Here is a 14,460-nt window from a genome sequence, read left to right as displayed (position 1 = left end):
CTGCTCTCTGTGACCTAAACAAAATAGCTTGGCACAATTTAGCAAGAGAGAAATGCCACTTCCACCATAAACATGTAGGCTAAAGGCAAGTTTAATCATAGACTACATGTTGAGATTGTAAAATGGGACTCAAACTAGTTAAATGTATGCCGTTTATGTAAAGACATGCTGTTTTTGTCCCATACGTTAGGGCCTACCTTATTTAATTTATCCCACTCCAAACAGAATCCCATTGACGCCATTTAAAAAGAGACGCTCCTTTGAGAAATTCTCGCGATGTCAGTGGAGGATGTTGCTCAGCAACATCAGTACACAAAGCAGCACAAAGTGGTTCAATAACAGCGCCCTGTCCGATGTTGCTAGTTGGGTAACTTTGTAGTCCATTGATGGTGTTTCATTGTTTAATTAAATAATATATTGCTACATTGCGATATTAAGTTACCATGTCTTTCAAAGGCATAAGAGGCTGCAATAGCAGAGTCTCGAAAGAGGATCAAGACTTCTACGACCTGAGACAGAGAGCAGCGGAATATTATAGAGCTAACTCGGTTCCGCAGAATATAGAGGGTGTCTTGAATCAGATGTTCCTGGAAAAGCCTGATGATATTTACGGATATCTGGTACGTCCAGACATTTCAATGGCCGTTGGCTATGTTTTGACAGAGGCGATGTTGATTACCCTGATATTAGAATCTGATGAGTGATGACACTTTTTAGGTAGGCTACACACATGAATAGGCATAGCCTATCGGTAAATATTTGATTTCTGCATTAATGTTTATTTGTGAGCCCATGCCTACTTAGGCTGATATTATACTAGGCCTATTGATTAAGTGTTGACATCAAGATTCCTTAAAAAATCTTTATATCTTTATTCGGTCGATTAGCCGAATAAAGTTGAGGTAGGCTACATTTGATTAAATAGGCCTAGCATGCCCCATAACCAATTTCTGCATGTGCAGGCAAATTACTTCGCACAACATTCCGCCAAGGCCGTGATATGCAGAGCGGAGGGAAAGGAAATCTACGACGGGAACGGACACATCTCAGCCCAAGCAAACGTGTATTGTATAATCAGAAATGAGGAGAAGGTAAGCCACAGTGACAGATTGATGGCATGAATAGCTGTTAGAAGTGAAGAAGTGAAGAAGAGTTTTATTATCGGTGACAACCAGCCCATATATGTCTCATGAATGTGTGGTCTAATGGTTGCTTTAATAAACGTTATTGTTTTAAATCATTTACATTAATTGTGCAAGGGAAAACACTAGGCTACAACCCAAACTTAAACATTCTGTTTCTTTCCTCATGCACAAGTTTTAAAAGAACAGCAGTGGCTGCTTCCCTGGCAGTAGGCGAGTGTTTCGTGTACAAGTCACAATCCATTTCTCAGTGCTGTCAGCTAAGCTGCTTGATATGAATATGAGAGCCCTAATGGCAGCGATGTTATGATGTTATTAGATAAACATTACACTCTGTTCCGGGGCCTGGAGAGAGACGTAATGAAAGGAGACGCGAGAAACTAAGGGGGCTGGAGGCGAGGAGAGGGGGGTCACGAACAGAGGGAGACCTGTGACCTTTGACCTCTTTCCCCCTTTGGACTCTACAGTAGAATGGGGTTGACGGATCCCATGTGACGTGACGTGAGGAGTCCGGGCCAGCTCCTGCGTAACCGTGGAAACGGGCACTGCCCAGTGCTGTGGGTTGATGAACTCATTCACCAATTGTTGTTAGCACGGAGAGGAGAGCTGCGTTTCATCTGAACAGAGACGCTCTCTTATGGCGGCACTCTCCCAGCCGGGCCCATGCCCACCACCCCTCTGCCCATGCCCACCACCCCTCTGCCCATGCCCACCACCCCTCTGCCCATGCCCACCACCCCTCTGCCCATGCCCACCACCCCTCTGCCCATGCCCACCACCCCTCTGCCCATGCCCACCACCCCTCTGTGCCCTGCTTGTGCCCGCGTGGGGACGGCAGGGAGGCGAGGAGGCTTTAGTGGTCTTTAGGCTGGTGCTGGTGGATTAGAGATCTGCTCATTTGGCTGATACCAGACACACACACACACACACACACACACACACACACACATTCAGCTCTGTTCATTTGGCTGATACCAGACGCACGAACACACGCACGCACGCACGCACGCACACACACACACACACACACATTCAGCTCTGTTCATTTGGCTGATACCAGAGAGACGGGCCACGGCTAATCCAGACTGATAGCTAACAGCAAGGGAAGCAGACAAGCCCACAGGACACACACACACACACACACACACACACACACACACACACACACACACACACACACACACACAGACCGGGGGAGGCAGGCCAGGGTGTGAGGGAGAGAAATGAAGAGAGAGTGAGTGAGAAAGAGAATAAGAGATGGAGAGAATGAGGGAAAGCGTGAAAGCTAAAGAGATGGAGAGAGAGAGAGAGCGAGCGAGTGCATAGGTAGAGAGAGGGAGGAGTGTGAATGATAACTCAGCCTCTCCGTGCGGAAGCAGGGGTGCCGTGGCGCGGCGCGGTGCGGCGCTCGGGTCAGAGAGAGGTGAGTGTGTCACGACCGTGCCGAACCCTCTCAGCTGACTGCCAGCCCTGCCCCCTCCCTGCCCCCTCCCTGCCCCCTCCCTGCCCCCACAACGGCAGTCTGGACCGCCCGGGCAGCACAGACGACGGACGAGCGCGCTTCTCTCTCCTCTGGCCAACCGCAGCGGCCCGCTCGTCTCGTCTGTGGAAATGTCTGGACTGAATTGTGTTTGATTAATGAGCCTGGCATCCTATTGATCTGCCTCTCACTCCTGCACGTTAGTCTAGAGGCAGCAGCAGCAGCAGCAGTAGCGTCTCTCTCTCTCTGTACTGTGCACTGCAGGCAGCTCTGTTGGTTGCGCGTCTCTCTCTCTCTACTGTGCACTGCAGGCAGCTCTGTTGGTTGTGTCTCTCTCTCTCTCTACTGTGCACTGCAGGCAGCTCTGTTGGTTGCGCGTCTCTCTCTCTGTGTACTGTGCACTGCAGGCAGCTCTGTTGGTTGTCTCTCTCTCTCTCTGTGTACTGTGCACTGCAGGCAGCTCTGTTGGTTGTCTCTCTCTCTCTCTTTGTACTGTGCACTGCAGGCAGCTCTGTTGGTTGTCTCTCTCTCTCTCTTTGTACTGTGCACTGCGGGCAGCTCTGTTGGTTGCGTCTCTCTCTCTCTCTACTGTGCACTGCAGGCAGCTCTGTTGGTTGTGTCTCTCTCTCTCTCTACTGTGCACTGCAGGCAGCTCTGTTGGTTGTGTCTCTCTCTCTCTCTACTGTGCACTGCAGGCAGCTCTGTTGGTTGTGTCTCTCTCTCTCTCTACTGTGCACTGCAGGCAGCTCTGTTGGTTGCAGTGGCACCCAGTCGAACACGAGAAACGTTGGGGCAAAATGATCGACTAAAAGATTGCAAATGATGCTGTGTGAGAGTGCACCAGGAAAGCTGCCTGTGCACAGATGTATAAAAAGTTAACAGAGTCATTGTTCTGCAAAATTCAGAAGGCTTGAACCTCCTTAATCCGTGCATGTTTAAGCAGACGTCGATGTTTTCCCGATCTCTCCCCCAGGCATTCCAGACCACTAAGTGATGAGTGTCTGAGTCTCACACAGTCACCTGTCATCATAGTCCAACAGTTCACCAATCACCAGAGATGCTTTCATTTTTATAAACCACAATGGAAATGGCTGCAGCACCTATGAATAAAGTATAGCTTTACATTAATAAGAAATTGACGGAGCATCAGCTAGCTGTATTCTGTGCTGAACGATTCCCTGGCAGAGTGCGGAGAGTGGTGCTGATCAATAGGAAGCGATCCTTGTAATCATGGGAGCCAAGCCTTCCTCCTGATGCAAACACATATTCCTCCCCAGCACCGCTTTTCAACACTTCAACACATAACTACAGTCATCAACCGCCGTAGCAGTGTGGACCCAAAGAAAATGATCATTGCCCTGTTCCTTTAGAATTACATCCATATTTCCTAGCATTTCATATCAAAACAACAACAACACACACACACACACACACACACACACACACACAGAAACGGTGAGCTGGTCTTTTTAACCAACTCTTACTGTTCTCTGACTATCAGGCAAGTGGTCTGATATGCCTGCTGTGGGTGTGTATTGTGATGACAGGGGGGGATCAGCCCTCACATGTAAACACGCCTCTAATCCTGTCGTCCGTCTCTCTGTTCTGCTGCCCCTGGGTGCCCCGCGTCCGTCTCTCTGTTCTCCTGCCCCTCGGTGCCCCGGGCCCAGTGGGTGTCCAGCGGCGCCGTGCCCGCTCACGGTGAGCCATCGGCGGGCAGGACCGACCCGGCGGGGGCAGCAGCGGAAGGTTCCGCCCACAGCGACGAGCAGACCGCCCTGAGCTGGATCAACCAGCCAATCAGCACCATGCTCCACGGTCTCGACCCCAGCGACCAGACCACCATCGACAAGATACTGAGGTACACATGCACCCCAGCGACCAGACCACCATCGACAAGATACTGAGGTACACATGCGCCATTTAATAAACAACAACAAAGATACTGAGGTACACATGCACCATTTAATAAACAACAACAAAGATACTGAGGTACACATGCGCCATTTAATAAACAACAACAATGATACTGAGGTACACCTACGCCATTTAATAAACAGCAACAAAGATACTGAGGTACACATGCACCATTTAATAAACAACAGCAAAGATACTGAGGTACACCTATGGCATTTAGTAAACAACAACAAAGATACTGAGGTACACATGCGCCATTTAATAAACAAAAACAAAGATAAGGAGGTACACATGCGCCATTTGATAAACAGCAACAAAGATACTGAGGTACACATGCGCCATTTAATAAACAACAACAAAGATACTGAGGTATACATGCGCCATTTAATAAACAACAAAGATACTGAGGTACACATGCGGCATTTAATAAACAACGACAAAGATACTGAGGTACACCTACGGCATTTAGTAAACAACAACAAAGATACTGAGGTACATATGCGCCATTTGATAAACAGAAACAAAGATAAGGACGTACACATGCACCATTTAATAAACAACAACAAAGATACTGAGGTACACATGCAGCATTTAATAAACAACAACAAAGATACTGAGGTACATATACAACATTTTATAAAGTACAACAAAGATGCTTAAATATGCATGGGACATTTAACAATAAGAATAAAGATACTGAGGTACACTTACGGTATTTAAGTAAAAGAATAAACAGCTTATTTCAAAATTGCAGTTTAAGCTTACCCTTTAAGCTTACCCTTGATATGATAACTTGCAAAGGCACGATTAAGTAGAGTTTAGCCAGCTTAAACACTGGCACCATATGGCTATACAGTACAATATACTGTAACAGGGAAGGGAACGTATGGAATATGACGCCTGCTGCTATGTAACCTATATAGCCTATATAACTAAAGTGCAGTAGGAATATGGCTGAAGCAGGTAGTGAGGGGAGGAGTGAGATGTGTAAAATGCAGTGGGAATATGGCTGAAGCAGGTAGTGGGGGAGGAGTGAGATGTGTAAAGTGCAGTGGGAATATGGCTGAAGCAGGAAGTGAAGGGAGGAGTGAGATTGGACAGGATATGGGAATGAGGCACTTGTGAGACTCCAACGTTGGCAGTGCTGGCATGATGTTCTGATGTCATAATATGTTATATGGGTGCCAAGTAAGGGCCGCAGCGATGACCTCATCAGAGCCATCAGCTCATTGGCTGTAACGTAATGTGTCGTGATCTTACTGGAGCCGTACCAGCGATGACCTCATCAGAGCCATCAGCTCATTGGCTGTAACGTAACGCGTCGTGATCTTACTGGAGCCGTACCAGCGCCCAGCGGCAGCCGTCAGACGAGGGGCTCCGCTCTCCGTGAGAGGCACACGGGCACCCGTCCAAGCCCTGGCTTTAGCGTGGGCACTTCCGTGATGTGATCTTAGTGGCCTCGTGCAGTGACACTCGCCTGTGTCATCTCCTGGGTGGTGTGTGTGTGTGTCTGTGTGTGTGTGTGTGTGTGTGTGTGTATGGGGGGGGGGGGGGGGTCCTGGTATTTCAGGCATAGGTTTCCCCAAGTCCTAATGGCAGTACCTGTCCATGACATGCCATGACACACCCAGCCGTGGGAGGAGCCAATCTCTGAACCAGGAACAGCGCTAGCAGCTCTCGGGCCCAGAGTCTGAACACATGCTCGGGCCAGAGTCTGAACACATGCTCGGCCCAGAGTCTGAACACATGCTCGGGCCAGAGTCTGAACACATGCTCGGGCCAGGCTGACTCAGATGTGAAGAGAGATCATTCATTATTTAAAACGACTTTGAAAGTTTCTGAGAAACTCAGCCTCCCCTGCTTTAAGCCCTGCAGGAAACGGAATAAAGCCCTTAACCCCATTCACTTCCTTATGCAGACTGATCTGCCCCTATACAGAGACATGAATAAATACATGTTTGATAGTGTGTGTGTGTGTGTGTGTGTGTGTGTGTGTGTGGTTCAGATAAAGTTCAGCCTCAGATCAATGTTTGATCACATTGCAGCGCTGGGCGAGTATAGTTTAGAGCTAACCACAGCCTGTCATAGCACATCATGTCATCACTGTGTGTGTGTGTGTGTGTGTGTTGCAAAGAGAGAGAGAGAGTGTGTGTGTGTGTGTTGCAAGAGAGAGAGAGAGAGAGAGAGAGAGAGAGTGTGTGTGTGTGTGTGTGTGTATGTGTGTTGGTGTGTGTGTGTGTGTGCATGCATGTGCGTGTCCATACCAGTCGTGTGCATCCTTGTTTCTGTGTTCTCCATTTGGGCTAGTCTGTTGTGTTTGTGTTCATGGAGGAGGGTATCAGTTTAAGACAACGTGACACGTCATTAGAGCTTTGAGGAGCAGAGACCCCGTCTTGCGCCCCAGGGGATGGGACGGCGTTGCCCTCATGGAGCACCCTTAGTGGGGTAGTGCCAGCATGGAGCACCCTTAGTGGGGTAGTGCCAGCATGGAGCACCCTTAGTGGGGTAGTGCCAGCATGGAGCACCCTTAGTGGGGTAGTGCCAGCATGGAGCACCCTTAGTGGGGTAGTGTGCCCACATGGACCACCCTTAGTGGGGTAGTGTGCCCGCATGGACCACCCTTAGTGGGGTAGTGCGCCCACATGGACCACCCTTAGTGGGGTAGTGTGCCCACATGGACCACCCTTAGTGGGGTAGTGCGCCCACATGGAGCACCCTTAGTGGGGTAGTGTGTTCAGGGGAGCATCAAGACAGGAAACAGGAAACAGGAAACAGGAAACAGGAAACAGTGCATCAACACTGAGCCTGACCTATCAGTGTATAGCTTGGAATACCACAACCAAAACCCAGTGGAGTTTCAAATACACAGGCTTATATAGACAGACATGTTTACACTTTTGCAATTTGTACTTCAGAATTTCAGTTTGACATTTACCCGGGCCCAACGTGAAGACGAGTCTTTGGATAATTAGGCCGACTCTCTTTTCTTGGCCCGGCGTGGGGCTCATGTCATGGTGGCTGTGCACACACACACACGTCTGCTGCAGCAGATTTCATTCTGCTCTTCTTTTGTCTTGTTTATCAGCTATGTTTGTGTGTGTTTAGGTGTGTATGTGCTAGCTGGTTGGCCAGTGATTTCTTCTTTGCCCGTTTATGTTTATGTGTTGACGTGTGTATGTGCTTGCTAGTTGCTGTTTGCCAGTGATTTCTTCCTGGCCCGTTTCCTGTGTTGACGTGTGTATGTGCTTGCTGGTTGCTGTTGGTCAGTGATTTCTTCCTGGCCCGTGTCCTGTGTTTACGTGTGTGTGTGCTTGCTGGTTGGTCAGTGAATTCTTCTTTTCCGTTTATGTTTCCTGTGTTTACGTGTGTATGTGCTTGCTGGTTGGTCAGTGAATTCTTCTTTTCCCGTTTATGTTTCCTGTGTTTACGTGTGTATGTGCTTGCTGGTTGCTGTTGGTCAGTGATTTCTTCCTGGCCCGTTTCCTGGAGAAGGAGGATGAGAGGAGGAGGGAGAGCGAGGCGGAGGAGCAGAAGTCGGCCGAGAGCACCCCAGAGCCCCCCCCACCCCCAGCCCCCACCAAAGACAAGAAGGGGGCAGATAAAGGTGGGCCCATCCACAGCACCAGACATAAGGGGGGGCATTGAGAAATATAACAAAGAGGACCAATGTAAAAAAAAATTGAGTGTGTGATGGTGGTGGTGATGTGAGTGTGTGATCCACAGATGTGTGTGTGTGTGTGTGTGACCCATCACATTGCCTCTGTTCCCTGTTAGCCGATGTGATACTGAGGCACTCTACACTGAGTCCTCTCCTCTCCTCCTCTCCTCTCCTCCTCCTCCTCTCCTCCTCCTCTCCTCTCCTCCTCCTCGCCCTCCCCCCCCCGATCATGAGATACAGTGGTATAAAGGGCTATCAGGCGCTCTGCACTGAGTCCTCTCCTCCTCCTCTCCTCCTCCTCCTCCTCTCCTTTCCTCCTCCTCTCCTCCTCCTCTCCTCTCCTCCTCTCCTCTCCTCCCCCCCCCCGATCATGAGATACAGTGGTATAAAGGGCTATCAGGCGCTCTCCTCCTCCCTCTCCTCCTCCTCTCCTCCTCCTCTCCTCCTCCTCCTCTCCTCCTCCTCCTCCTCTCCTCTCCTCCTCCTCTCCTCCTCCTCTCCTCCTCCTCCTCCTCTCCTCGTCGAGCTGTTGTCTTGATAGTTATTTGCTGTGCCTCAGTGGCATTTCCAAACCAGCAAATAATCCAGCGAGTCAAAGCGCTCTCAGTGAAAGCAGGATGAGCCATTTAGAGCATTTTGATATTGACATTCATCCTCCACTCCTCTCCTCCCTCGTCATCCTCACTCTCTCTTTCATTCTTACCCAAATCCACTCCTCCTCTCCTCTTCCTCTCCTCCCTCTCTTCTTCTCATTCTCTTCTCTCCTCTCCTCCTCATCTTCTCTCCTCCTCCCTCTCCTCTCCTCCTCTCCTCTCCTCTTCTCTCCTCTCCTCCTCATCTTCTCTCCTTCTCCCTCTCCTCTCCTCCTCCTCTCTTCCTCCCTCTCCTCTCCTCCTCTCCTCTCCTCACCTCTCCTCTCCTCTCTTCCTCTCCTCCTCCCTCTCCTCTCCTCTCCTCTCATCTCTTCTCCTCTCCTCCTCCTCTCCTCTCCTCCTCCCTCTCCTCCCTCTCCTCTCCTCCTCTCCTCCCTCTCCTCTCCTCTCCTCCCCCCCCCTCCTCCCCCCCCCAGGGAAGAAGAGTGTGTGTATGGAGCCGTCTCTGCCCGCTGCTGAACCCTTGGTGCCCGTGCTGCCAGGCTGCACCGCCGTGGGCGCTGTGTCTCTGGCCGTCGCCAAGGCGACCGCCCAGCTGCAGGCCACACCCCTCTACCAGCACATACGCTCACTCAGGAGGGACCAGGTAACACACACACACACACACACACACACACACACACACACACACACACACACCCCTCTACCAGCACATACGCTCACTCAGGAGGGACCAGGTAACACACACACACACAAACACACACACACACACACACCCCTCTACCAGCACATACGCTCACTCAGGAGGGACCAGGTAACACACACACACACACACACACACACACACACACACACCCCTCTACCAGCACATACGCTCACTCAGGAGGGACCAGGTAACACACACACACACACACACACACACACACACACACCCCTTACCAGCACATACGCTCACTCAGGAGGGACCAGGTAACACACACACACACACACACACACACACACACACACACACACACACACACACACACCCCTCTACCAGCACATACGCTCACTCAGGAGGGACCAGGTAACACACACACACACACACACACACACACCCCTCTACCAGCACATATGCTCACTCAGGAGGGACCAGGTAACACACACACACACACACACACACACACACACACACACACACACCCCTCTACCAGCACATACGCTCACTCAGGAGGGACCAGGTAACACACACACACACACACACACACACACACACACACACACACACACACACACACACACACACCCCTCTACCAGCACATACGCTCACTCAGGAGGGACCAGGTAACACACACACACACACACACACACACACACACACACACACACCCCTCTACCAGCACATACGCTCACTCAGGAGGGACCAGGTAACACACACACACACACACACACACACACACACACACACACACACACACACACACACACACACACACACACACACACACACACCCCTCTACCAGCACATACGCTCACTCAGGAGGGACCAGGTAACACACACACACACACACACACACACACACACACACCCCTCTACCAGCACATACGCTCACTCAGGAGGGACCAGGTAACACACACACACACACACACACACACACACACACACACACACCCCTCTACCAGCACATACGCTCACTCAGGAGGGACCAGGTAACACACACACACACACACACACACACACACACACCCCTCTACCAGCACATACGCTCACTCAGGAGGGACCAGGTAACACACACACACACACACACACACACACACCCCTCTACCAGCACATACGCTCACTCAGGAGGGACCAGGTAACACACACACACACACACACACACACACACACACACACCCCTCTACCAGCACATACGCTCACTCAGGAGGGACCAGGTAACACACACACACACACACACACACACACACACACACACACACACACACACACACACACACACACACACACACACCCTCTACCAGCACATACGCTCACTCAGGAGGGACCAGGTAACACACACACACACACACACACACACACCTCTACCAGCACATACGCTCAGGAGGGAGGGACCAGGTAACACACACACACACACACACACACACACACACACACACACACACACACACACCCCTCTACCAGCACATACGCTCACTCAGGAGGGACCAGGTAACACACACACACACACACACACACACACACACACACACACACACACACACACACACACACACACACACACACCCCTCTACCAGCACATACGCTCACTCAGGAGGGACCAGGTAACACACACACACACACACACACACACACACACACACACCCCTCTACCTGCACATACGCTCACTCAGGAGGGACCAGGTAACACACACACACACACACACACACACACACACACACACACACACCCCCTCTACCAGCACATACGCTCACTCAGGAGGGACCAGGTAACACACACACACACACACACACACACACACACACCCCTCTACCAGCACATACGCTCACTCAGGAGGGACCAGGTAACACACACACACACACACACACACACACACACACACACACCCCTCTACCAGCACATACGCTCACTCAGGAGGGACCAGGTAACACACACACACACACACACACACACACACACACACACACACCCCTCTACCAGCACATACGCTCACTCAGGAGGGACCAGGTAACACACACACACACACACACACACACACCCCTCTACCAGCACATACGCTCACTCAGGAGGGACCAGGTAACACACACACACACACACACACACACACACACACACACCCCTCTACCAGCACATACGCTCACTCAGGAGGGACCAGGTAACACACACACACACACACACACACACACACACACACACACACACACACACACACACACACCCCTCTACCAGCACATACGCTCACTCAGGAGGGACCAGGTAACACACACACACACACACACACACACACACACACACACACACCTCTACCAGCACATACGCTCACTCAGGAGGGACCAGGTAACACACACACACACACACACACACACACACACACACACCCCTCTACCAGCACATACGCTCACTCAGGAGGGACCAGGTAACACACACACACACACACACACACACACACACACACACACACTCACACACACACACACACACACACACACACACACACACCCTCTACCAGCACATACGCTCACTCAGGAGGGACCAGGTAACACACACACACACACACACACACACACACACACACACACACACACACACACACACACACACACACACACACACACACACCCCTCTACCAGCACATACGCTCACTCAGGAGGGACCAGGTAACACACACACACACACACACACACACACACACCCCTCTACCAGCACATACGCTCACTCAGGAGGGACCAGGTAACACACACACACACACACACACACACACACACACACACACCCCTCTACCAGCACATACGCTCACTCAGGAGGGACCAGGTAACACACACACACACACACACACACACACACACACCCCTCTACCAGCACATACGCTCACTCAGGAGGGACCAGGTAACACACACACACACACACACACACACACACACACCCCTCAACCAGCACATACGCTCACTCAGGAGGGACCAGGTAACACACACACACACACACACACACACACACACACACACACCCCTCTACCAGCACATACGCTCACTCAGGAGGGACCAGGTAACACACACACACACACACACACACACACACACACACACACACACACACACACACACACACACACACACACACACACACACACACACACACCCCTCTACCAGCACATACGCTCACTCAGGAGGGACCAGGTAACACACACACACACACACACACACACACACACCTCTACCAGCACATACGCTCAGGAGGGAGGGACCAGGTAACACACACACACACACACACACACACACACACACACACACACACACACACACACACACCCCTCTACCAGCACATACGCTCACTCAGGAGGGACCAGGTACACACACACACACACACACACACACACACACACACACACACACACACACACCCCTCTACCAGCACATACGCTCACTCAGGAGGGACCAGGTAACACACACACACACACACACACACACACACACACACCCCTCTACCTGCACATACGCTCACTCAGGAGGGACCAGGTAACACACACACACACACACACACACACACACACACACACACACCCCTCTACCAGCACATACGCTCACTCAGGAGGGACCAGGTAACACACACACACACACACACACACACACACACACACCCCTCTACCAGCACATACGCTCACTCAGGAGGGACCAGGTAACACACACACACACACACACACACACACACACACACACACACACACACACACACACACACACACACACACCCCTCTACCAGCACATACGCTCACTCAGGAGGGACCAGGTAACACACACACACACACACACACACACACACACACACACACACACACACACACACACACACACACACACACACACCCCTCTACCAGCACATACGCTCACTCAGGAGGGACCAGGTAACACACACACACACACACACACACACACACACACACACCCCTCTACCAGCACATACGCTCACTCAGGAGGGACCAGGTAACACACACACACACACACACACACACACACACACACACACACCCCTCTACCAGCACATACGCTCACTCAGGAGGGACCAGGTAACACACACACACACACACACACACACACACACACACCCCTCTACCAGCACATACGCTCACTCAGGAGGGACCAGGTAACACACACACACACACACACACACACACACCCCTCTACCAGCACATACGCTCACTCAGGAGGGACCAGGTAACACACACACACACACACACACACACACACACACACACCCCTCTACCAGCACATACGCTCACTCAGGAGGGACCAGGTAACACACACACACACACACACACACACACACACACACACACACACACACACACACACACACCCCTCTACCAGCACATACGCTCACTCAGGAGGGACCAGGTAACACACACACACACACACACACACACACACACACACACACACACATACGCTCACTCAGGAGGGACCAGGTAACACACACACACACACACACACACACACACACACCCCTCTACCAGCACATACGCTCACTCAGGAGGGACCAGGTAACACACACACACACACACACACACACACACACACACACACTCACACACACACACACACACACACACACACACACCCCTCTACCAGCACATACGCTCACTCAGGAGGGACCAGGTAACACACACACACACACACACACACACACACACACCCCTCTACCAGCACATACGCTCACTCAGGAGGGACCAGGTAACACACACACACACACACACACACACCCCTCTACCAGCACATACGCTCACTCAGGAGGGACCAGGTAACACACACACACACACACACACCCCTCTACCAGCACATACGCTCACTCAGGAGGGACCAGGTAACACACACACACACACACACACACACACACACACACACCCCTCTACCAGCACATACGCTCACTCAGGAGGGACCAGGTAACACACACACACACACACACACACACCCCTCTACCA

General features: G+C 51.4%; 1 protein-coding gene across 1 annotated transcript in view; it reads left to right on the top strand.

The window, feature by feature from the left end:
- The first annotated feature begins 333 nt into the window (after positions 1–333).
- eno4 (enolase 4) overlaps positions 334–14,460 on the top strand; it is a 33,230-nt gene continuing 19,103 nt past the window's right edge. The window contains exons 1-5 of the mRNA XM_062519776.1: positions 334–620; positions 963–1,091; positions 4,293–4,483; positions 8,001–8,143; positions 9,267–9,436. Coding sequence (XP_062375760.1) covers positions 444–620; positions 963–1,091; positions 4,293–4,483; positions 8,001–8,143; positions 9,267–9,436 — 810 coding nt within the window. The 5' untranslated portion in view covers positions 334–443. The remainder of the gene's footprint in view (positions 621–962; positions 1,092–4,292; positions 4,484–8,000; positions 8,144–9,266; positions 9,437–14,460) is intronic.

This window comes from Sardina pilchardus, chromosome 18, assembly GCF_963854185.1.
Source record: "Sardina pilchardus chromosome 18, fSarPil1.1, whole genome shotgun sequence".
In the NCBI taxonomy this organism is placed as follows: Eukaryota; Metazoa; Chordata; class Actinopteri; order Clupeiformes; family Clupeidae; genus Sardina; species Sardina pilchardus.
The sequence above is the reverse complement of the archived record's forward strand: the minus strand, read 5'-3'. Positions and strand labels throughout refer to the sequence as shown.